At 49.9% G+C, this 23,661-nt stretch overlaps 1 protein-coding gene across 8 annotated transcripts; it reads left to right on the plus strand.

Annotated features, from left to right (window-relative positions):
* The first annotated feature begins 476 nt into the window (after positions 1-476).
* On the plus strand, positions 477-23,455 carry ANKRD24 (ankyrin repeat domain 24). 8 transcript variants are annotated; one of them, XM_090289356.1, is made up of 22 exons: positions 478-613; positions 2,395-2,466; positions 9,388-9,474; positions 9,580-9,710; positions 9,789-9,877; positions 10,845-10,909; positions 11,414-11,471; positions 12,787-12,857; positions 13,045-13,151; positions 13,324-13,511; positions 13,997-14,025; positions 14,638-14,718; positions 14,858-14,965; positions 15,719-15,763; positions 15,852-15,950; positions 16,804-16,876; positions 17,109-17,227; positions 17,396-18,865; positions 21,595-21,762; positions 22,412-22,537; positions 22,769-22,834; positions 22,932-23,452. In XM_090289356.1, exons 2-22 carry the CDS (start codon positions 2,422-2,424, stop codon positions 23,007-23,009), a joined length of 3,303 nt encoding a protein of 1,100 aa, XP_090145482.1. In that variant the 5' UTR covers positions 478-613; positions 2,395-2,421; the 3' UTR covers positions 23,010-23,452. The 8 variants fall into 8 exon arrangements, with proteins under 8 accessions (XP_090145478.1, XP_090145475.1, XP_090145476.1 ...); XM_090289352.1 differs by lacking the exon at positions 22,412-22,537 and having other exon boundaries at positions 477-613; positions 14,852-14,965; positions 22,932-23,455; XM_090289349.1 differs by having other exon boundaries at positions 477-613; positions 14,852-14,965; positions 22,769-23,018.
* The last annotated feature ends 206 nt before the right edge of the window (positions 23,456-23,661 follow it).

Below are 23,661 nucleotides of genomic sequence, written 5' to 3' on the forward strand. Positions count from 1 at the left end.
CGCTAGAGAAACTGCTCAGGGTCATCGGGCCTGTGGCCTTTAGGACTCATTTAACACGCGTTGAGTACCTACTTGTGTGCGCTCAGGAAACAGAGAAGAACAAAGGTGGCACCTTGTGGCTAATGATGGATACAGACCAGTGATTGAGCAATAGTGACTTGGTGTGGTTGAGGTGCAATGAGGGCACCTGCCGATAAGGAAACAGAGGAAGTGTGAGTAAGAGTGAGAGAGGGAGAATGAGCAAGTTGGGGGTGACATGGGGTACAGAAAGATTGCTCCTGGCAGAGGGAACAGCAAACGCAGAGGCTGGGAGGAGAGAAAGAGTGGCTCATTACAGAAACTGAAATTGGTCCAGTGATGACAGGGAAGAAGTTGGTGTCTTCCCACTAGATCCCGTTGGCCAACAGGCAGCCCGGCTGCCAATCTGCCTCCTCCCTCAGCTCATCCCCGGCCCCCTGGGGCTGCCGCCTGCCCGCCCTGCTCAGAGCTGATCAGGTGTCAGAGCTGAGTGCACGGAGTTGCTGGTGCGAGCTGGTGGCCCAGCTGGAAGTGGGTAACCGGAGCCAGCAGTGAACACAGTGGCCTGGTGCTGGAGTCACTGGAGCTACAGGAGGTAGGAGAGGCAGGAGAGAAGGGAGGCCTGGGATGGGGGCTCCCCTTAGGACCTTGGGCTCCTTGCCTCTGAACCCGGGCATGTGGGACAAAGGAGGGGCCTTTATGTATTCCAGCCCCACTGACGGGCTGGCTAGGCACCTGACCAACACACACTTGTGCATGCACTTTTCAGCCTTGGTCTTGTCTATGGTATGTACCCTCTTTTCTTGCTGCTCAATGTCTTGCCTGGCCTTCAGGCCCTGCTTATATATCATCACCTCTTCTTGGAAGCAGCTTCCTAGATGAGGACACTTCCCCCTACCCCAAGCTCACATATTCCCACCTGCTCAAGCAACCTGTGGAATCCTCTCTTGGGTCTCTTATTACACTCTTCTCTGGGTGTGATTGAATCCGTTAGGGACAAAGAAAAAGGATGAGGTGGGTGGTGAGTGAAGGGGTACATTGAAGGGGTAAATTGAAGGGATGAATGAACGGATGGGCAGTAGGTGGATGGGGGGAAGGTGGAAGAGTGAATGGATGGATTGGAGGATGGATGGATAGTTGGATTGTAAATAAGTCAGTGAAAGGTAGATGAGGATGGATGGGTGAGTGGGTGTTGGATGTGTGGGTGAGTGAATAGCTGGGTGGGTGGATGGATGAGTGGTTGGATGGGTAGTCAATGGTGGTTGCATGGTGAATGAAACATGGTTGAAGGGTGCATGAAGGACCGTAAGAAGATGAGTTGGGCAGTTGAGTTGATGGGTGTGTGTGCAAGTGCTGGAGTAGGAAGATGGATGCATAGGTGAGTGGGTAGATGGATGGAAGGATAGCTTAGAGAAGTCAGGTGAAAGACACACCTTCACAGAAATCCTGCTCAGACATAGGGAGGAATCAATCCTGAGCCACACATCTAGCAAAACAACCCTTTCAGATATCCTGCCTGACCTGCCTATTCCTGCACATACAGGGAATATGGAGCAGGCAAAGGTGCACAGACAGACAGGCACACACACGCTTCATGCTCTTGTGTGCAGATACATGCTCATTACCATCACCCCAGACCCCCACCTGCTTTGAGTGACTTTCCTCCATACTCTCACGCAGAGGCCAGGCTGGTGTAAGGGGACTTAGCTGCAAGGATACTCTGACTATCCAAGAAACATGTCTCTGTGCTAAAAGCCTCAGCTCTGGGCCTGGCCCCCAAAGAGCCGTTAACTGTTCAGGGTGATAGAACCAACCCAGACACTTTGAACTTGTGAAACCATGGCTGGGGAAGAAGGGACCCAGCTAGGGCTGGGGGAACCCAATTTGGTGAATTAGAGATTTGCCTACTGGTAAGAGGCAAAACTGATGAATAAGAACACAGGATTTTGAAACTGGGCTACATAGAATGACTAAGAGTTCACCAGAGAAGGAAAAAAGAAAGGCGTTTTAGGTAGAAATAACTGCATTCAAAAGCTTGAAGACCATAAAAAGCTTGATCTGCTTGGGCCACTGGTGAAGTGTATTTTTGAGCACCTACTATTTGCTAATCCTATGCTACAGACCCCACTGAAAACATACCATGGGTTAGTGAAGAGGGGATTATCTTCTTCATTTTAAGGGTGAGAGATGTGAAATTCAGATAGGGCAAGTGACCTGCTGACGGACACACAGCAGTGAGGAGATGGGGCATATCTGTATCCTGCTCTAGGGGCCAGGATGGCTCAGGGAGGAGGAAATGGTCCTTTTGAGGAGGGTAAGGCAGCTGACCCTCCTGCTTGCCAGGACTGATGCCCTTCACTACCTGCCCTTTCCCAGGTGGCCTGGGTTGAGGAGAAACATCGGATGCTGGCCATGAAGACTCTCCGGGCTCGATTTAAGAAGTCAGAGGTGAGTCTGAGGCCACTGAGATTCCTGCTGTCCCCTGACCTCAGGTTCCTATCCCCTAGGGCCTGGCTGATCCACTGGGCATTTGGGCCTTTGTCCCCTGCCCATCAGATCCTTTTGGCAGCCTCCATATGACCATGGTCCTCCCTGTTCAAAACTCTTCAATAGTTCCTCACCTCCCACAGGTTCAAGTTAACTCCTTTAGCCTCTGGCCACCCCCACTTCCTTTCTTCTCTACTATAGCCCTGCAGCCCTGATGTCCCCAGTGTTTCCTGTTCAAGCTTTCCAGTCACTGTATCTTTGCCCAGGCTGCTCCTCCACCTGGAATGCCCTCTCCCCAAATTGTTGCCTCCCAAACCCTCCCCATACCTCCCAATTTGGCTCCAACAAACTCTTCTTCCAGAAGATCTCTGTTCTGCCCAGTTACAGTGACCACTTGCTTTTCTGAGGACTCACTTTCTTGTCGACCTTGATCTCTTGCTTTTTTTTTTATAGGCAAGTTTTATTTATATATATATATGTGCAATTTCACATTCAAGGAATTCAATTGATTTAAAAATATAATTCAGTCATTAGCCACATCTTTACTGTCACATATTAAATGCTTTTCCAAGTCACATTTAATTTTCTATATTTTTATATGATAAAGTTGCCAACTACCTTTGGGAAATTTTTTTTAATTGAGTGTATTGGTGTGACATTGGTTAATAAAATTACATAGGTTTCAGGTGTACAAGTCTGTAATACATAATCTGTATATTATCTTGTATTCCTCATGATCTCTTGCTTTTGGCTATTTATTCAGCAAACATTTGCATCAGGCACTGTTTTGGCACAGAACAAGCAGCAATGAATAGGGCAGACACAAATCTCTTTCCTCGGGAGCTGACAGTTGGGTGGGAAAGATGGACACAAAACAAGATAAATGAGTGGAAAGACATATTTTGTGCCACCAAGACAAGGAAAGCAAGGAAAGGGAATTAGAGTGTCTGGGGACATGATTGCAATTTTAAAGTGAGTTGTCAGCAAAAGCCTGGCCAAAAAGCTGATATTAGAGCAAAGATCAGAATGGAAAGAGGGAGAGACTTGTGTGTTTACTTGAAAAAATTGCATTTCAGGCAAAGGGATAGCCAGTGCAAAGGCCCTGAGGTGTGATCGAGCTGGCTTCCTGTGCAGCTACCTCATGGACTGTGCACCCCCAGAGGGAAATACTCTTTCTCTGTCATCCCCACTCCCTCCTTCCCCCACCCCAGCCCCTGCCAATGTGAAGGCCAGTCCGGGGCACAGATTAAGAGACCTAAGTGAGGATTTGCATGTAGAGTCACAGTGACCCTATGTGTTGGCCTTGGTTAGGCTTGACTTCACACTTACAGCACAAATAAACCAGAGAGGTTAACTCACCTCTTCTGGTCAGAAAGCACACAAAGCAAAGTGGCAGCATGAGGTTCAAACCCACATATGCTATATTTCAGAGTCTGTAGTCCACCACATGGTAGGGCCTCCCATTGGCAGGCATAGCACAGAGCAATCAGAGAGCCTACCTGAAGGAGGCAGCTCTGGAGAGGAACCTGGAAGGACAGGGAAGATTTAGACAAGTGAAGGCACATAGGAGGGGGATGGGGACCGTGTGGGCAAAGGTTCAGAGGCTGGACCAGGTCTGGTTGATTTAGGGACATATGGGATTATGAGCAGGTTCTTCTGGCTGAAGCAAAAGTCATGAAGGGGAGCTGAGGGCAGAGGGGGCCCACCTGGAGGAGTCCTTGAGAGCCAGAAAAGGGGCCAGGGCCACAAGTCTGGTTTTTCTTTTTTTGTTAGTTTAAAGATTTTATTTATTTTTAGAGAGAGAAGGGAGGTAGAAAGAGAGGGAAAGAAACATCAATGTGTGTTTGCCTCTCACATACCCCCAGCTGGGGACCTGGCCCTCAACCCAGGCACATGCCCTAACTGGGAATCAAACCGGCAGCCCCTTGGTTTGCAGGCCGGCACTCAATCCACTGAGCCATACCAGCCAGGGCACAAGCCTGTTTTTAAAGTTAATTGGCTCTGGGTTTGAATCCTGTCCCTGACAAGCTGTGTGACCTTGGATCTGTTGCCACCCATTCTGTGGCCTCCCTCAGTTTTCCCAACTTATTTTATTTGATTTATTTTTTTAATTTATTGATTTTAACATTTCCTTTCATTTTTAATTTTATTTTTAATTGAATGTCATTGAATTCATTTTTATTTCATTTTTGTTTTTATTTATTTGTATTCAAATACTATAAATAGCTTACCATGTGCTTTGCAGATGTTAGTGCATTTAATTCTCTTAATGAGGTAATAGCTTATATTTCCCCACTTTATAGATGAGCAATGGAGTCCCAGAGAGGTTAAGGAATTTGTCCAAGGTCACACATCTTGAAATAGAGACACCAGACTTGCCCATGATTTGGACTTTTAGCGGGTGGGGGGCTAGTGCGTTGATTGAAAAGAGAGAGAGAGAGAACAGAAAGAGAAATAGACAGAAAGAAATAAATGGCTCATTAACCTCCTAAGAAATGTGGCATAAGCTCAGTTTCATGCACTGTGGAATGACACTAAACTTTTTCCTCCAGTTTGGAATAAAATCCTAACTTAGATTTTTCACATTTGCACCCAAGACTTTTTGAGAAGTTGCAGCCAGTAGAAAGCCAAACAAATAACTATTGAATTTTAAAAACAGAATTATACTGAAATCAAATACTTCAAAAAGTTTTGTGCAACTATAAAAAAAAAAAAAAAAGACTCCTAATTCAGGGCCTAGGTGTGTTTTGATAGGTGTGTGGCACAAAGTCAAGGGGGAGGGGAAAGGGGGGACTGGCGGGTGTTAAAATGTCAAATAGTTTGAGTGTCTCTGGAGGTATATTGGGGGGTGGTTAGTGTTTACTCCTAGCAGGGAGGAGCCTGGGTTGGGCTGAGGGGCCTGAGTAGTAGCTGGGAGGCCCAAGGAAGGAAGTAGGGAAGAAGCTTGTCCTCCATCCCCACCCTCCCTCACAACACACACATCCGGCATGGCATCTGCCATCCCTCCCTCCACCTGCCCGGCTCCAGTTTCTCAGCAGGTAGCAGGAGTCAGGTTCAGCTTTTGTTCAGCTCCCCAAGGGAAGAAAGCAAACACCCATGACTGCAGAAGTCCCACCTCACATCTCTGCAGACCTTTTATTCCCTTCTCAGCACACACGGCCAGTCCTCACACCTTTGCTCCAGTCCTCTCTGCTGCCTGTTGTGCCCTCCCAGTCCATTTTCCTTCTCTAATGTCAGCATCTTCTTCAAGGCCCCAGCAGATGGCAATACTTGCTCTGGGACTCAGTGTTTCCATCCATCAAATAGGAGTTAACTGGAGCTGTGAGCCTAGTCTCCCACTAACCTGCTGCCCTCGTTTCAGCATTTATAAAAATCCCACAAGAGAAAGTGGGATTTTAGAGATTCATAGACCCCCAATGTCTCAATGCTTCCTGGAAAATCTCTTCCTTTCTCTCATATTTATTCTCCAGAGTTACCATTTCTTTAATTCATTCAACAAACATATATTAGTAACCTACTGTGTGCCAGGCCCTGTTTAGGTGCTTATTTGGTTTAACATTCTATTCTCACTGTCATGAAATTCTTAATACTTTTTTAACAAGAGGCCCCACATTTTCCTTTTGCACTGGGTTCTGCAAAATCTATCCCCAGTACCTACTAGGAATACAGCAGTGGCCATGATGGACCAGAATCCCTGCCCTGTGGAAATGACATTCTAGGGGAGAGACCAAGAAGAAACAGAATGGAAAGAAGAAAGAAAGGAAGGAAGGAAGGAAGGAAGGGAAAGGAAGAAAAAGAAAGAGAAACAGTGTTTCAGAAGGTACACAGGATGATGTCAGATGGTGATAAGAGCAATGAAGGAGAAATAAACCCTATTAAGGGGTCAGAGAGTGACGAGAGTGGTCAGAGTAGGCTCTCTGAAGGGGTGTCTTCCAGTACAGACAATAGTAAAGGAATCGGCCATGAAGACAGTGGGGGAGGGATGGAACTCAGGTGGAAAGGACAGCAAGAGCAAAGGCCCAGAGGTGGGGCCAAGCTGTTTGAGGACCCAGAAGGAGGCTGCTGCAGCAGGATGGATTGGACCAGGAGAAATAATGTAGGAGATGAGCTCAGAGAGTTGACAAGGGGGAATGTTTAGAGCAAGAGTAGGCACATTTTTCCTGATAAGGGCCAGACAATAAATATTTTTGGCTTCTTGGACCTCCAGTTGCAATTCTGCCATTGCAACTTGGGAGCAATCATAGGCCATCTTTAATGGATGGGCGCAGCTTTGCCCAGTAAAACTTTATGGACACTGAAATGTGAATTTCACATAATTTTCACGTGTCATTAAATTCTTCTTTGGATTTTCCCTTCCTGCCCAACCACTTATAAGTGTAAAATCCATTCTGAGCTCTTGAGACTGACAAACCAGGCAGGGGTGAGATTTGGCTCAGGATCACAGTTTTCAGATCCCCTGCCTTAGAACTTCCTGGGCTGTGCGAACAGTCTGCATTTTGTGCTGAGTGAGGTTGCTGGAGGCTTTGGAGCAGGAGAGGGAGAGGATCTGATGCAGGCTTTAGGAAGCTGGTAGACAAAGGACAAAGGGGATGAGGGCAAAGGCTGAGAGACCAGGGAAGAGGTATCCCCAGATGGAATGCTTGGTGATGGGCTGGACCACCAGTGAGAAGGGGTGGACCTGACATAGTTTACAGCCAGTGGGGGTGGCCTGATAGATTGGGGATGCAGGGACAGAGAGGGGTCAGATGATGCCAAAACTTGGCTTGAGCTCCTGGGGGGACGGCAGTACCCATGGCACACTGTGGGGGCCTGTCCAGGAGGACAGGCCAAGGGCAGTTGGAAATCCAAGGCCTGAGCCATGAAATCCATTTCAGTGTCCTCTTTGGACAAGCGAGTCCTTAGAGTTAAAGCCAAAGGCTGTGTCCTCACTCTTTCAGTGATTTAACCGAGTACCTATTATCCTGCATCCCCAGGACTCAGGATTAGATATGCACACAGGCCCAAACACATCTTTTTTTTCCCCTCAATTTAACTTTTTAAATTTCTTTTTATTGATTATAGAGAAAGGGGAAGGGAGGAAGAGAGAGAGAAAAAAACATCAGTGTGAGAGAGAAACATAAGTCAGTTGTCTCCTACGCACACCCTGACTGGGGACCCAGCCCGCAACCAGGCATGTGCCCTGACGGGCAATCAAACCTGCAACCTTTCAGTTTGCGGGATGACGCCCAACCAGCTGAGCCACCCCAACCAGGGCCAACCACATCTTATTTTGATGAATGAATTCATGTTTATGGAACATTTACTATCTTTTGGCACTGTGCTGAGTGCTTCACATAAAGTATCTCGTGGTTCTCCAACAACCTTCTGTGGTAGCTACTATTTATTTTGAAACCCATTTCCCAGATGAGGAAAGTGAAGTCCACAGCAGGTAAGTATCTTAGTGGAGTCACACAGGTAGTAGTACATGTGGGGGTGCAGAGGATGTGGCCCTGGATTCAAATTCAGATTTTATCAGACTGCGGAGCCCCACTGACGGTTGAAGGAATGGACTAATGAGGGATGAATGAGTGAATGAATGATGGGTGAGTGAGCCGGGATGTGAGGGCGGCAGTGGGAGGCTCTGTCTGTCCAGGGCTCAGGCGGAGTCACCTGCCACTCCCAGCCAGCTTGAAGGAGGTGGAGACCACGCAGGCAGGCGGGCCCTTGGAGATCCACTGGGCAGCCTACAGGGATGAGGGAGCCTGGCCCCGTGGCAGCAGCCTCCTCGTGGAAATCAGGTCAGGTCGGGCCAGGGCAGCACCACTCCCCTGTCCCACCCCCACCCTCCCATTTCCGCCCAGCCCAGCCCCCTCCGTGACTCCCCACCCCCGCACCTTGGGGGAGGAGCCACCGGGAGGAGTAAAGCTTTAAGGGGGTTAGGGAGGGACAGCGCCGGGTTTGGCACCACCGTTTGGTCAGGCCACGGAGCTCTGGCAGTACGTTCCCTTCCCTCCGGCCCCTCTGGCTATCGACGCCATGAAGCAGCTGTGTCTCTGCTCCACCACCTCCTTTGCGGTAGGGCCAGAGGAGGGGGCCTGGGAGCTGGTGGAACTTGGGTCCTAACTCTACCGCCTGTCCCACCCCTCCCCACCCCCAGATCCTGGAAGGATGAGTTGGGAGGGGGCAGAGGTTAGGGGAGGTGGATGGGACTTTTGGGAGACAGATGGGGACTTTGAGGACAAATGGGGACCCTTAGGATAATTCAGAGGGCATTTGGAGGGATACTTTAAGAGAACAGTTCTGGATAGGGTCATTTGGGGGGACAATTTGGATGCTATTTGGAGGAACTATTTTTGGGAAAAGATTGACGTTTGGAGAACAATTTCAGGGGACATTTGAGAGGTTTTAGGGGAGGACATTTTGGGGACAGATGATGGAGTCATTTAGGGGGATGATATTGGTGAACACATCAAGAACTTGGGAAAGACATTTTGGAATGCATTTCAGGCTATGATTTTGGAACAGATCTTGGAGGACATTTGGGTCACAATTGTGGCATTTCATGGGTGGTGATAGGATAGATGGCAGAGGATGGTCCTGAGGGACATTTAAAGGGACACTTTTAGGGTTTCCTATGGCAAGACTTCTGAGGGTAGTTCAGAAAGATGTGTGGGTCAGTTTGATGAGGTGATGTTCACTAAGGGACAGGCTGGGGGCATAGGTGTGGGGGACAATTTTTGGATAGATGCTGAGGGTTTATCTGGGATGGTGTAATGGGAGGATGTTGGCAATGGGTTTGGATGGACATTTGGGGCGATGGGCCTGGGGACAGATGCTGGGGGCCATAGACTTGGAGGACACTGAGGACCCCAGTCAGGACCACATTCCCCACACCCCCTGCAGCTGCGGCTCAGCCCCACCGACCTCGGCTCCTGCCCGCCCTGTGGTCCCTGCCCCATCCCGAAGCCGGCAGCCAGAGTGAGGCGCCAGGCAAGTGCCCTGGGACGGGCGGTGAGAGCCCAGAGCCCCTGCCAGGGGAAGTGGGGAGGGGGCAGTGGCTGCCTGGCCCTATGGTCCTCTGGGTGTGCCCCACAGAGCCAGGACTGGGGCAGAAGTGATGAGAGGCTGCTGCAGGCTGTGGAGAACAATGATGCTGCACGGGTGGCCTCCCTCATCGTCCGCAAGGGTCTGGTGCCCACGAAGCTGGACTCCGAGGGCAAGTCCGCGTGAGTGTCCATGCCCGGGAGGGTATGATGGCTGAGGGGTAGCCACCCTGTGGCTGACCCCTCATCTCTGACCTCCAGGTTCCACCTGGCAGCTATGAGAGGTGCAGCCAGCTGTCTGGAGGTGATGCTGGCACATGGCGCCAACGTCATGAGCACAGACGGGGCAGGTACTGCCCACCAGGCCCCAGGGGCGGGAGGAGGAACTCAGACCAGGTGCGCAGCTTGGGGGTCCAACCAGGCCCTGCTTCATGTCCTCAGTGTCTTGCTGAGAAAGAGGGGGTTTCTTTTATTGCCCCCAGGGTGTCACAGGGGCATGTCAGGCTGTGGTGCCCAAGGACAGGGACCATGGCTGTCACCAAGCAAGGTGAGTCAATTTGGAGATTAGAGTTGCTGGGACTCAGTTTGTGGTTGACTCAGAGGAAGTTGTTGCGACAGAGAAGCATATAAGCTTGAGAATTATCTGGGGGCATGAGAATAATAAGTAGAGTTTGGAGGGAGTAACTGAGTATGTGGAGTAGCTGGGGTTTAGAGGTAGCTGGAGCTCTGGGAATAGCTGGAATAAAAGGAGAATCTGGGTTTATGACTTAACTAGGGATCTGAGGGAATAACTGAGATAGACTGCATGGCCAAAAGAAGTAGTTGGGGCTCAGGGAGTAACTAGGCATGGGGCATAGCCATGTCTGAAGCTTTAGGCAACGAAAACAGTGCCAGGATGTGTAGAGTAACTGCAAACTTGTAGTATCAAAGACAGGGGCACACCTGGCACATGGGATAGCAAGGATGTATGGATTAGCTGGGACATGTAGAACAACTGGGTTCTGAGGGGCATGGCTAGCGTTTCAGTGTAGCTGAGCATATAGAATAGCTGGGGATATGGGAAGCATCTGGGACAGTAGGGCTTGAGAAGTGGGTGGGTGTGGACTGCAACTAAGCTGAGATTGTCCGGAACGTGGACTAGCTGGGGCTTGGAGAGTCTCTGATCACAGGGAGGAGCATGGTTCTGAGAAGTACCCGGGTTTGGGGACTTGCTAGACACAGGGAAACTAAATCATCACAAATAGTTGACAACAAGTTGGGGAGCAGCCAGAATTTTTTGAGTACTAGAAGCCCTAGTAAATCCTCTCTTCTTTTCAGGATACAATGCCCTCCACCTGGCTGCCAAGTATGGACACCCACAGTGCTTGAAGCAACTGCTACAGGTCATTATTTCCTTTCTTGTCTTAGATACTCCCTGAACCCCAGATACTCCCCTGTCCTGACTACTCCTGAGTTACAGCATGTACTACCTGAATCCTAGTTATTCCTTGGTCCCTTTTACTCCTGAGCTACTCCTTCCCGATTATCCAGATACTTCCTGCAAACAAGATATACCCCCAATACCAAATATTTCCTGTAATCCAGTTCCTCCCAAACCGTAGGTACTTTCTTAGTCACAGGTACTCTTAGAGCTCCCATCTACTCCCTAAACCCTCAGCTGCTTCTGAGCTCCTAGCTATTCCCTTTTTCTCACCAACTTTTAAAACAACAAAGAGTCACTCAGAGGCCCATGAGGAAACAGACTCCACAGAGCAGGTAAATGGGAGGGGAGGAAGGGGTGAGGCAAAGACCCTGAAATATAGGAGAGCAAGGAGGGGCAGTTCCTATAGAAACCAGCAATGAAGAGGAATGACTTCTCAAATGAGCTGCTCCCCCCTTCTCCCCAGGCATCTTGTGTGGTGGATATTGTGGACAGCAGTGGCTGGACAGCTCTGCATCATGCAGGTGAGTACAGCCCAGCCTTGTCATGCCCACCATGGCCCAGAGGGTGCTAGGCTTGGGGGCTGTTCCACCCAGGGCTCTGGGGATCTGCCTGCTTTCTCTTTCTTCCTTGCTAAGCACCTCCTGTGTGTCAGGCACCAGACCTCAGTGATCATTTGAGCTACAGACAATGATCCCATTGGACAGACAAGGTGATTGAGATTCACCCACAAAAAAGTAGGGAGGACCTAGGCCGTGTGACCCCAAAGCCTACTATGTGCCAGCCCTGGGGAAGGATGATGTAATTTCCTTGGATGAAATCCTAGGGGATCTCAGGAAGGCCAAAGGTCCGGGTAGCCTTTACACTCATCAAATTTAAACTCTTTCTTTGAGGGAGGGAAGCGACTTACCCACTTGAGCTAGAACTCAGCCCTCCCTCTGTCCACCATGCCCATGAGATTCTGGAATGACTTGCACTGATGACTCTAGAAATGTTCATTCTCTTGGGGAACACAGAATGCCTTTGGGTCTACTTTAGAGTTTTATTCCCTGCAGTGGGAGTACAGTGCCACCTAGTGGTGGCAATATCTTACGTCACACTTAAGGAAACTGGTTTTTTTTCATTCAGTAAATACTTCGCGAGTACCTGCTATGGACCAGGCTTTGTTCTAAGCATTAGGATTATAGCAGCAAACAAAACCGTATGCTCCTTCAGGCACACAGCAAGCATCACAGTTTGTTGACTTGTCCAGCGATACATCCCAGCAGAAAGCCCTTCCACCCCTTTCTGAGACTCTGGACATCCATACCGTCTCCCGCATCAACTTTACCCAGCTTCCAACTCAGGACCCTTATCCATGCAGTAACCTCTACCTTCCCTCTTTCACCTTCCAAAGTCTGAACTCAGATCAAACCTCAAAAAGCCTGCCCAACCTCAGCTGAGGTCTGATCCCTCTGGTAAACATTAATACTCTGTATAAGGGTTTGGTACATAGTAGGTACACGATAAGTGGTAGGTGAATCAAAGACGGGATGTACATGAAAACCAGCCCAAAGTTCTATCTTAAGAGAACCACAGTGGAATGTGGAAAGTGCCTGGGACTGACAGCAGACCTGGGTCCTAATTGTTGCTCTGCCTCACCCCTCTGGGTGACCATGGACCTGACTGGGCCTCAGTTTCCTCTTCTGTAGAATAGGATTCATACCTTTTTTATTGCTCTTTCAGGGGAGGTGGGAATTTTTCATGAAATAAAAGATAAGAATCACACATAGACAAAAGGCTCCCAGAAAATGTCTAAGCTTTGCCCTACACACACCCCATCCTTTTCTCTTTTTCCAGCGTCTGGTGGCTGCATCTCTTGCTCAGAAATGCTCTGCTCCTTCAAGGCACATCTGAATCCCCGAGACCGGGTGAGCCTCTGGGATCTTCTGGGGAAAGATACTGTACTTAACGCACACTGCCGCCAAGTGGTGGCGTCCCAGGCACCCTTTGAACAGTGTGGAAATGTTTCAGGTGAAACTCAGGGACAGTTATATAGGCTTCCCAGCCTCTCAGGGTCAGTCTCTGATGTTTCATTCCTCACCCAACTCCCACCAGTTGGGTACAACGCCCCTCATCATAGCAGCTCAGATGTGTCACACAGATTTGTGCCGCCTCCTTCTGCAGCATGGGGCTGCCGTGAATGACCAAGACCTGCAGGGCAGGTGAGCACCTCTCCCAGCCGTTCCATCATGTGCTGTGTAACATTGTGAAGCCTCTTAACCTCTCTGGTTGGGGGACCTAATTGACCTCCTCCCTCAACCCAGGCTGGGTGCTGAGGAAGGTGAAGGGGTTTGAGGCTGTCCTTACCCTCTCAGTAGCCCCCTCTCCTGGTAGGACGGCCCTCATGCTGGCCTGTGAGGGGGCCAGCCCTGAAACAGTGGAGGTGCTGCTGCAGGGAGGGGCTCAGCCAGGCATCACCGACACGCTGGGCCAGGACGCTGCTCACTACGGCACCCTGGCAGGGGACAAACTTATCCTGCACCTCCTGCAGGAGGCGGCCCAGCGCCCCTCACCACCCAGCGGTATGCAAGCCCCACCTCTAAGCAATTTCAGGCACCCTCCTTCCAGGCAGTTTCTTGCTACCTCTTTCTGTCCCTACTGTGAATAGTTTCAAGGTATCCCTATATGCTATATTAAAGGAGGTTTTATGGCTCCCCTGATCCTACTCAGGACAGTTTCAAGGAGCATCAGAGCTTTTAGAATAGTCTAGGGGTCCACTCTACTTTCCTGGGTCATTCTTATTCTTGGATCTTTGCCTTTTCTAAGAATTGGCATCCCATTTGCCCTGTCCTAGAGCTACCACTGTCCTTTCTGAGAGTTCCTAGGCCCCTCCTATCAGAATTATACCAAAGTAGTTGATTCCCAGCTTAAAAGTTCTGATTCTTGGGATATCAGAAGCCACCCCCATAAAGTCCCCTGGGCTCACTAATCCCCTTTCTTGGGTGGGGAATGGAGTCCCTGGAACCCAGTGCCTGACTCTGCTTTTCTTTCTCCCCCGCCGTCCTAGAGGATGACTCAGGCGAGGCATCATCTCAGGTATGGATCTCTAAGCAGTGAATGAGTCCCTCTCCCTGTGCGCACACTACCTCCCCCTTGCCCCAAGCTCTGTGGGAAGAGAAGAAAGAGATGGACCCCCAGCCCGGGGTTAGGACTTGAAAGGACCTGTTTGGGAAGAATGCTACTTTCAGGGTACCCGGCCACCAAGTGGCTGCATCACCCACAGCATAACTCTTAGAACTGGTGAGGACATTGGAGGGATGGGGTCAAGTCATGGGATTGGGGTGGGGTGGTGAGGGGAACTGAGATTCCTGAGGGCTGGTGTAGTCAGGTGGGGAGGCAGGTCCGGCCTCTTTCCCTCTCCCAGCTTATAACACCTTAGTTCCACAGGGAAAGGACACTTGGAGACAGTCTGGTCTAGCTGGGCAAAGTCTCAAGGCCCGGAGAAGATAAGAAAGTAAAGCATAAGCTCTGGAACTCATAGGGAACATGGTCTTATCCCCTTTTATGCTGGAATCATCGGGAACCAGCAGAAGCAGGGACTTATTCAGGACATAGGAAGTGAGGACAGAGTTAGGGCTTGGGACAGATAGTGGGCAGTATGGGTTGATTTATCCAGGTGGGAGGCTGGCATGTTTCCCCTCCCACCAGAACTCTGTGTCCAGCCATGAGAAGCGAGGGGCTCCCAAGAAACGGAAGGCACCACAGCCCCCCAACAGCATCCCTATGCCGGTGAGAGATGCCCTGGCCATGGAAAAGAATGAGGGGCCTCCAGGGGTGGGAATGGGGGAGGAGGCTCCTGTTCAGCTATGCAATGGGACAGCTCTTGAGCCTCATGTACAAGTGGTGGGTTCTGGGGTTGGAGAAACAGGATGATCGTGATGCCTATGAGGAGATTGTGAGGCTGCGACAGGAGAGGGGCCGCCTGCTTCAAAAGATTCGGGGTCTGGAGCAGCACCAGGAACGGAGGAAGCATGAGGTGAGGAGCAGCAGGGTCATAGGCTTGGGGATCAGACTGGGATGGGGTACAATTCTGGGGAGAAGACTACTCCTACCTCCCCACCCTCACCTCCTCCCTCTCTTCCCCTCGCTTACTCTGCTCTAGCCTCAGAGGCCTCCTCACTGTTCCTCCAACACACCAGGCATGATCCTGCCTCAGGGCTTTTGCATGTGCCATTCCCTTTGCCTGAAACACTCTTCTCTCAGATCTCTCCATGGCTCCCTCCCTTACCTTCTTCAGGTCTTTGCTCAAAGACCCGCTGTCAAAAGATACTTTTCCTGTCCACCTTATTTAAAATTGTAACACTTTTCCATTCACCATTCACTTCCCAGTTCCCTTTAGTTTTAGGTAAAGCATTTATTACTCTTGGACATACTATGTATTTTATTCATGTTAACCTATTCGATTGTAAGCCCATGAGGGAGGGAGAGCATAGTTAATGGTGCATGGCTCACAGTAGATGCTTGATAAATATTTATAGGATGAACAAATATTTGAGTGAGTGAGTGAATGAATGAATGAATGAATGAATGAATCAGTGGCCAAAAATGGGGTCTGGCACAAAGTAGGCGCTCCATAAGCACTAGTAATGAATGAGCAGGCAGAGCAGCACTGGGTGTGCCATAGGTGCACAGTGGATGTCCCTGGTTGGGGTGGAGGGCTACTAAGCAGGAAGTGGGCCAGGGAGGCCCCCAGCCCAGATCCAAGTCCTGCCCCCACTTCTTTCATAAGCTGCCAGAGACAGAGGCCAGCTCCCTTCACAGCCTGGAGAGACAGGTAGGTGGAAGGTTGGGGGAGAGCCGGCCTCCCAGCTGCCCCGTGTTTCTTCCTGGAAACTGGCTGAGCCTCTACCACCCTCCTCCAGGTGCAAGAGCTACAGCAGCTGCTGGCAGAGAAGCAAGAGGAGAAGGAAAGTCTGGGAAGGGAGGTGGAAAGTTTGCAGAGTCGGCTGTCCCTGCTGGAGGTGGGCTGGGTAGAGTGGAGGCAGGACCTCAGGGGAGGGGCCTCGAATCAGTTACATGACAACCACACTCATACACAGTCTCACACACATGCAAACACATACAACTGACAAATATACAAATACTACCACACACAGATAATACACACAATCTCATACACATACACACAGAACTGGACAACCATGCTCATATGCATATGGTCTTACACATATAACAGGCAAACAGACAAATCCCTGAAAACACAATCACACTCATCACAAATACATGCACACAACACTTCTCATTCAATCATACACAGATGATACACCCACAAATACACATACACACACATAATTCTCAAAATACATAAGTACACAGACATATTCATATACACACTCAAAACACAACCATGCACACACAACAGTCCAAAACACAAGTGTAGAATAATCACACACCATCACAGGATCTCACACAGGAGAGGCAAGGGCCACTGTGCATGGGAGCACACACTCACGTGTACACATGTAGTCACTGCAGGCCTACAATCTCAAACCACACAGATGCACCTTTGCAAGGATGCACCTTACCATCCCTGTCAGTCCCATGTGTCCAGGCTTCACGTACAGCCCCAGTCATTGAGGTTACAGCACATACTCAGGCAGTGATTGAGCCATTTACTAGTCTTTCTGGGAGTCCAGCATAGTCCCAGGCACACAGTAGGCACTCAATTAATATTTGTGGGCCAAACACAGCCAGTTTGATGTTTGTGGGGAGTCAAACAGACCCATGAACACCTGTGTTCACTCTATAGATTTCTGGGGGGACATGGGGATGGGTGGGGGCAGAACCCAAGCCAGATGTTGGGCCCCCTTCCAGAATGAGCGGGAGAACACCAGCTATGATGTGGCCACCCTGAAGGATGAGGAGGGTGAGCTGCCTGATACTCCAGGTGAGCCCCGACTTTGTTCTCCCCCAATACACCCTCACCCATCTGGTCCCTGGGGTCCCAGGAGATGGAGTTTTTACCCACAGGCATGGAGAGAGTTTGAAGCGGAAAGAAAGATTGGCCCTCACTTGTTATTTATTTCATATGCCCCGGGGGCCCCAAAGCACCACTCCAGACCCCAGTTCCCATCCCCTGTGGCTTGGGACCCCAGGGTCTTACTCCGTGCCCCTGCCAGGGGCCGAGACGCCGCTCTCCAAGCGGCTAAGCCCGTCAGCCCAGGAGCTCTTGGCCTCGCTGCAGGAACAGGTGGATGCCCTCACCAGACAGAACCGGGAGCTTATGGAGAAGGTTCAGGTGGGGAAACAGGCCTGGGGTAGTGGGCTGGGAACAGATCGGAGGGTCATGCCCCCAGGGTTTTTGGGTGGACATGTAGCTGAGTCCAGGGGCAGGGAAGGTGGCAAGACTGCCCTGTGCCCCTATGCCCTCCTTAGTTACTGCTGGCTCCCTCCCCACCCCCACCAGATCCTGGAGAGCTTTGAAAAGGATGAAACGGAGGCAAATGGTTCAGCTGAGGTCATCCCTCTGGCCCTCTATGATTCTCTCCGGGCTGAGTTTGACCAGCTGCGCAGGCAGCATGCAGAGGCTGTGCGGGCACTGGAGCAGCAGGAAGTACAAGGAACCCCCAGAGAAGAGAAGGTGGTTCCTGGGGAGTGCAAGGACACAGGAGCCAAGACCACCCAAAATGGGCCAACAGAAATGGAGCTTGATGGCATTGTGGCTCCAGAAAAGGAGGTTAATGGCGCTGAGGCCACAGATGAGGCTGCAGAAGCTGAAACTACAGAAGCCAGGACTTTGGAAGAAGCATCCACAGGGACTGAGGCCATGGAAACAGAGGGTGCAGGAACTAGGGCCACAGGGGCTGAGGTCACAGAAATGAAAGATCTAGAAGAAGGAGGAAGCCTGGAAACACAGGCCTCAGGAGCAGAGGCCACAGATATGAAAGCAGAGGAACCAGGAACGAAGGCCAGTGGAGTGGGTACCATGGAAGGAGAGCTCACAGGCACAGAGACAGTGAACGTGGAGGCCACCACTCCTAGGGTCCCCACTGGCACTGTCCTACACCCTGGTGCTGCTGAAGCCTCCGAAAAGCTGCAAACTGAGCTGGAGATGAGGATTCGTGGCTTGGAGGAGGCGCTCTGGCAGCGGGAGCGCGAGGCAGCCACTGAGCTGGAAGCAGCCCGTGGCAAGAGTGAAGCTGCAGAGGCTGAGGCTGACCGGCTGCGGGAGCGGGTATGTGAGGCTGAGGGTGGTGGGGCTGGTGGGGGAGGCAGCAGTGATATGGTCCAGTTGAGGGCAGCCCTGGAGCAGGCCCGGGAGGACCTCCGAGACCGGGACTCCCGCCTCCGGGAGCTGGAGGCCACCTCGTCCTGGTTGGACGAGGCCCGGGCAGGAAGGCTGCTTGCGGAGGAAGAGGCTCGGGGCCTACGGGCAGAGCTGGCCCAGCGAGAGGAGGTGCGGCTGGAGCAAATCCGGGAGCTGGAGGTGCTACAGAAGCAGCTGGCCACCGCCAAGGCCGCTGAGGAACAGCAGCGGACAGCAGCGGCTGAGCTGGGCCAAGCTCGGGAGGCAGCAGAGGCCCAGGCTTCTGAGCTGGCTGTGGCCTGCGAGGAGGCTCGGCAGGGCCTGGCAGAGCTGCGCGAGGCCTCAGAGGTGCTCCGCCAGTCAGCAGTGCCAGCCTCTGAGCACCACCGGCTGCAGGAGGAGGCCCTGGAGCTGCGGGGCCGGGCAGCCAGTCTTGAGCAGGAGGTGGTGGCCACCGGCAAGGAGGCTGCCCGGCTGCGGGCAGAGCTGGAGCGGGAGCGTGTGGGCAGCGTGGCCCGCTTGGAGCATGAGCGCATAGTGGATGCACTTCAGGCCGAAGTGACCCGGCTGGAGGGGCAGCTGGAGGAGCTAGGACGCAGACACGAGAAGACCAGTGCTGAGGTCTTCCAGGTGAGCATTGCTGGGCCCCCACCAGGCACACCCAGCAGCCACTTGGTCATGTGTTTTGACCCTGCAGCCAAGGGATGTCTCAATTCCATAGATTTCTATCCTACAGACACTTAACCCTGCCAGTGTTTCCTGGTTGACTTTTGACCCTGCAGCCATTCTGATCTCCTGAATGCTTCGACTTGTGTTTTCTTCTTTTTCCTTTCCTTTCCTTTTACTTTATTTTGTTTGTGTTTTCTTCTTTAAAACCTTTTGGCCATTTTGACCCCATCGTTTTTTCTAAATGCTTAGCACTTTTTGGAATATGTTTATAAAACCTATCTGTATCCCAAAGTCATGGAGGAATTCTCGTAGGTTTTCTTTCCTCTCCCTTCCTTCCTTCTTTAAAAAAAAAAAAAAAAAAAAAAAGATTTTATTTATTAGCCTGGCTAGTGTGGGTCAGTGGCTTGAGTGCTGGCCTGTGAACCAAAAGGTCAACGGTTCAATTCCAGTCAGGGCACATGCCTGCGTTGTGGGCCAGGTCCCCAGTTGGGGGCATGAGAGAGGCAACTAATTGATGTTTCTCTCACACATCGATGTTTCTCTCTTTCTCCTTCCCTTCTCCTCTCTCTGAAAATAAATTATAAACTCTAAAAAAAAAAAAAACCATTAAAAAGATTTTTATATATTAATTTTTAGAGAGAGGTGAAGGGAGGGAGAAAGAGAAGGAAAGAAACATCGATGAACAAGGGAAACATCGATTGGTTACCTATTGCATGCCCCCAACCAGGGACCTAGCCTGCAACCCAGGCATGTGACATTGGTTAATAAATTATATAGGCTTCAGGTGTACAGTTCTATAATACATCATCTGTATATTGTATTGTCTGTTCACCACCCCAAGTTCATTTTTTTGTAATTAAAAGAATTTATTTATTTATTTAGAGAGAGGGGAAGGGAGTGAAAAAGAGGGGGAGAGAAACCTCAATGTGTGAGAGAAACATCGACTGGTTGCCTCTCGCACATGCCCAACCCAGGGACCGGAGCCTGCAGCCCAGGCATGTGTCCTGACTAGAATCGAACCAGCAACCTTTTGCTTTGCAGAATGATGCCTAACCAATGGAGCCACCCCAGTCAGAGCCCCAAGTTAATCTTTTTTTTTTTTTTTTTGCAAGCAGTGAATTAGGTTTTGCCCTGATGTTTTTACCAAATGTCTGTTTTCTCTTGGTTAAAATGACCCTGTGGTTTTTTTTCCAGCTGGTTCTTTTGAGATTGTCATTTTATCTTATGATCATTTTGATGCTTCAGCCTATTTTGGAAGACAATATTATCCACAGGGATTTTTTTAATATCATTTTGAACCCAGTAGATTTTGATGCTGAGTTGTTGCGTTGTTGTTTTTTTAACCCAGGGAATACTTATTTTGTCCCTGATAGTGGGCCTTTTGACTACATCTTTTTTCTTAAATTAAAAAACAAAACAAAATTGGGAACTGTTTTAACAAATATATAAATAAGAAGTTACATTCATCGCTTGTCAGGAAAGCACTTTCCTCTCTGAGCTTCTGTTTACTTACTCATATAATGGAGATAATAACAGTTCCTAATCCTCACATGGAAATTAAGTCATTTGATTTATATTAGCTACTTAGGACAGTGGTGGTACAAGTAATCAATAAATGGCAGCTAGAATTATTATTTTTCCAAGAACACCCTCTTTTAAACCAGTTAGACCCTTGATCACAGTCCAGCATAAGTATGGCTGTCTTCATGGATGTCCCTGCAATTTTTACCTCCCTTGTGATCACTTGTTTCTCAGGTAAGCTTTACAAGTCTGATTTGATGTATCAGTCAGGTTAGGATTTACTTAAATTGTTCATGTGCAACCAATCTATACTAATTGTAACATCTAATTATTGTCCATTTTTTTTTACTGGAGCTGCTATTTCTATAAAGGCCAGTGTTCCCCCCCAGGATCAATTTTTGCAAATCTAACATTGCTCTTAATCTTGGTATTTTTGTGAAAATGCAATCATTAACTTTTGGACATGTTTGCTTTTCATCCAAATTCTTCCGTTTTTCTTTCATTTTATAAGAAATCTACCTTCAACCACTGGCAGAGAAAAGAAAATTAGTGGTAATAATAATAATAATACCACCAATTCGAATATAGCAGTTACTGTGTGCCAAGCACTCTTATAAGCATATTCCATGTATTTGCTCATTTTATCCTCACAGCCACCCTGTGAAGTGGGGGACTATTGTTATCCTCATTTTACATATAAGGAAATTGAGACACAGGGAGGTTAACCCTTTGAGTGCCAACATCGCTGTGACCAACACTGACAAATTTTCCCAAAAGTGCCAGCGTCGCTCCCAGCGACTCTTTTCGATGCCTATAAATGTAAATAACAATGGAATAATTCATATTTTATGTTTTGTTTCTTTTTTGTGTACCTCAGGTTATATATTGGTATAATTTTTTCTCATGTTGATCCAAATTTCAAATTACACATGGAACTCAAATGGTTAAGTCACTTGTCTAAGGCCACACAGCTAGCAGATCAGAGGTGTTTGGCAGGATCAGAATATTCATAGTGCCCTGGGTAATTCAGAACTTCTCTGAGTCAAACTCCTCAAGGTCAAAATGGGCTTGAATGTCCTCAGATCAATATAGAGGGTCAGAGGACCTCTGGGTCCAGGCATCTTTGGGATCCAAGTGTCCTCAGGGTCAATCGTGGGCTTGGGCCACAGGTGCAGCGTGAGGCACTGTTCATGAAGAGTGAACGACATGCAGCTGAGGCCCAGCTGGCCACGGCAGAGCAGCAGCTACGGGGACTGCGCACTGAGGCTGAGAAGGCACGCCAGGCCCAGAACCGTGCCCAGGAGGCCCTCGACAGGGCCAAAGAGAAGGACAAGAAGGTGGGTCCCCCTTTTTTATACTTAGTTGGGGCCCCCACTCAACAGAAGTTGAGGGGGATCTAAGACTGTTCCAGCTAAAAGGATCCTGGGAAATTAGCACATTTTTCCAGATAGGAAACTGAGACACGGAGAAGGGACAACTCAGACACGTAGGCAGGCTACTGTTACTACCACAGTAACATCTACCGAGTGCTTATTGCTTGCCAGACCCTGTGTTGTGCATTTAACATGAATTAATGCATTTAATCCTCACATTCAGTTCCCATAAGGTTGGTGCTTTTCTTATCCCCATTTGAGGAAACTGAGGCAGAGGTGAAGCCATGTGCCCAAGGTCACATAGCCATGCAATGGTTCTTCAGGTCTGCCATTGCAGCAAAAGTCATAGGTGACATGAACCCAAATGGGCGTGGCCATGCACCAATAAAATTTTAGGTATGAACATGGAATTGTGAATTTGATCTAATTTTCATGTTCCACAAAATAGCGTTCTCATTTTGACTTTTAACCCCCCAACCATGAGCCCAAGGGCCAGAGTTTGCTAGCCTCTAGGATGTGACCTCTCCTTGCAAGCCTCTCTTAGTGCTGCTACCCCCAGCCCTGGACTCGGGGTGACCAGGGTGACCACTGACACCTTCCACCCCTACCCCAGATCACAGAGCTCTCTAAGGAGGTCTTCAGTCTTAAGGAAGCGCTGAAGGGCCAGCCGGCAGCCCCAGGCAGCCCTGAGGTGGAGGCCCTCCGTGGGCAGGTGAAGGCCCTCCAGGGGCAGCTGGAGGTGAGAGCTGCACTGGGCACACACACAGAGACCCCAGGAGAGGGCTGGAGGTGGGGCACAGGAACCCGGGGTAGACATGCCAGGCATGGGAGGAAAATAATGCAATATTTTGTTAGCCATCACTGTCACATTGGTCCCTGCCATCAAAATAGGGGCTCAGGGTGCAAAAGAGATATTTTTGCATCTTGCTGGTGTTTTGCTTTTCTGAGTGCCCCTCTACCATATCCACAGGAAGCTGCCAGGGGCCACAGCGCAGTGGTGGCCTTGTATAGGAGCCACCTCCTGTACGCCATTCAGGTGAGTCAGCCCTGGCTTTGGCCATACCACTGGTTGCTCTCTGGTCCTATGTTTCCCCATATATACACTGGCTCTCCCTCTGCTCGCTGCACCCCAGGGCCAGATGGATGAAGATGTGCAACGGATTCTGAGCCAGATCCTACAGATGCAAAGGCTCCAGGCTCAGGGACACTAAGCCTCAGAACACTGGCCCCTGCCCACCAGGCCCTGCACAGGCGATGTTGGGGCTCGTGCACTGACCTTCTGAACTTGGAGATCAGCCTGGCCCCTCTCCCGACTGTCTCTGGCTGTCTGTTCATCACTCAGGCCCTGATCATGCCCCCCCCTATCAGAGAATCTGTGAGTCCCCTCTCTTACATCCTATCATAAGACGGACCCCAGGAATAAAATTCACAAAGCTGGAGAAAAGCGTGTGGCCTGATTGCTGGGCTCCCACTGCAAGGAGGGGAGGGAGAGGCTCTGGGCAGATCTTAAAGATTAGAGTGAGGAGAGTGTGGCACTTCCCTTCTGCACCAAAATCTCAGTCCCCAAGATGAATACTGTGTTAATGCGATATTTGAAAAAGTCAAAATGGCTGCCAAAAAGTGCACAATGAACAAAATACCCAAAAGTTAAGTGAAGAAGCGAGCCTGCACTTACCTCACTTTCCTTATCCTAAACCCGCTGCTGGTCCCTGGGAGGGAGAGTCCCACCCTTGACCTCCCTGCCTCTGGGCAACTTCCCTGAAATCCCCTGGGGGTTCTCAGCTCTTTCCAGCTAAGGGAGGGGAGATGACTATGACTGTGAATCCCCTTGTGTCCAGCCTGTCCCTGGGCATCCCCATTGCT

Source organism: Furipterus horrens, unplaced genomic scaffold (assembly GCF_987537825.1).
Source record: "Furipterus horrens unplaced genomic scaffold, mFurHor1.1.pri manual_scaffold_10, whole genome shotgun sequence".
NCBI classification, from domain to species: Eukaryota; Metazoa; Chordata; class Mammalia; order Chiroptera; family Furipteridae; genus Furipterus; species Furipterus horrens.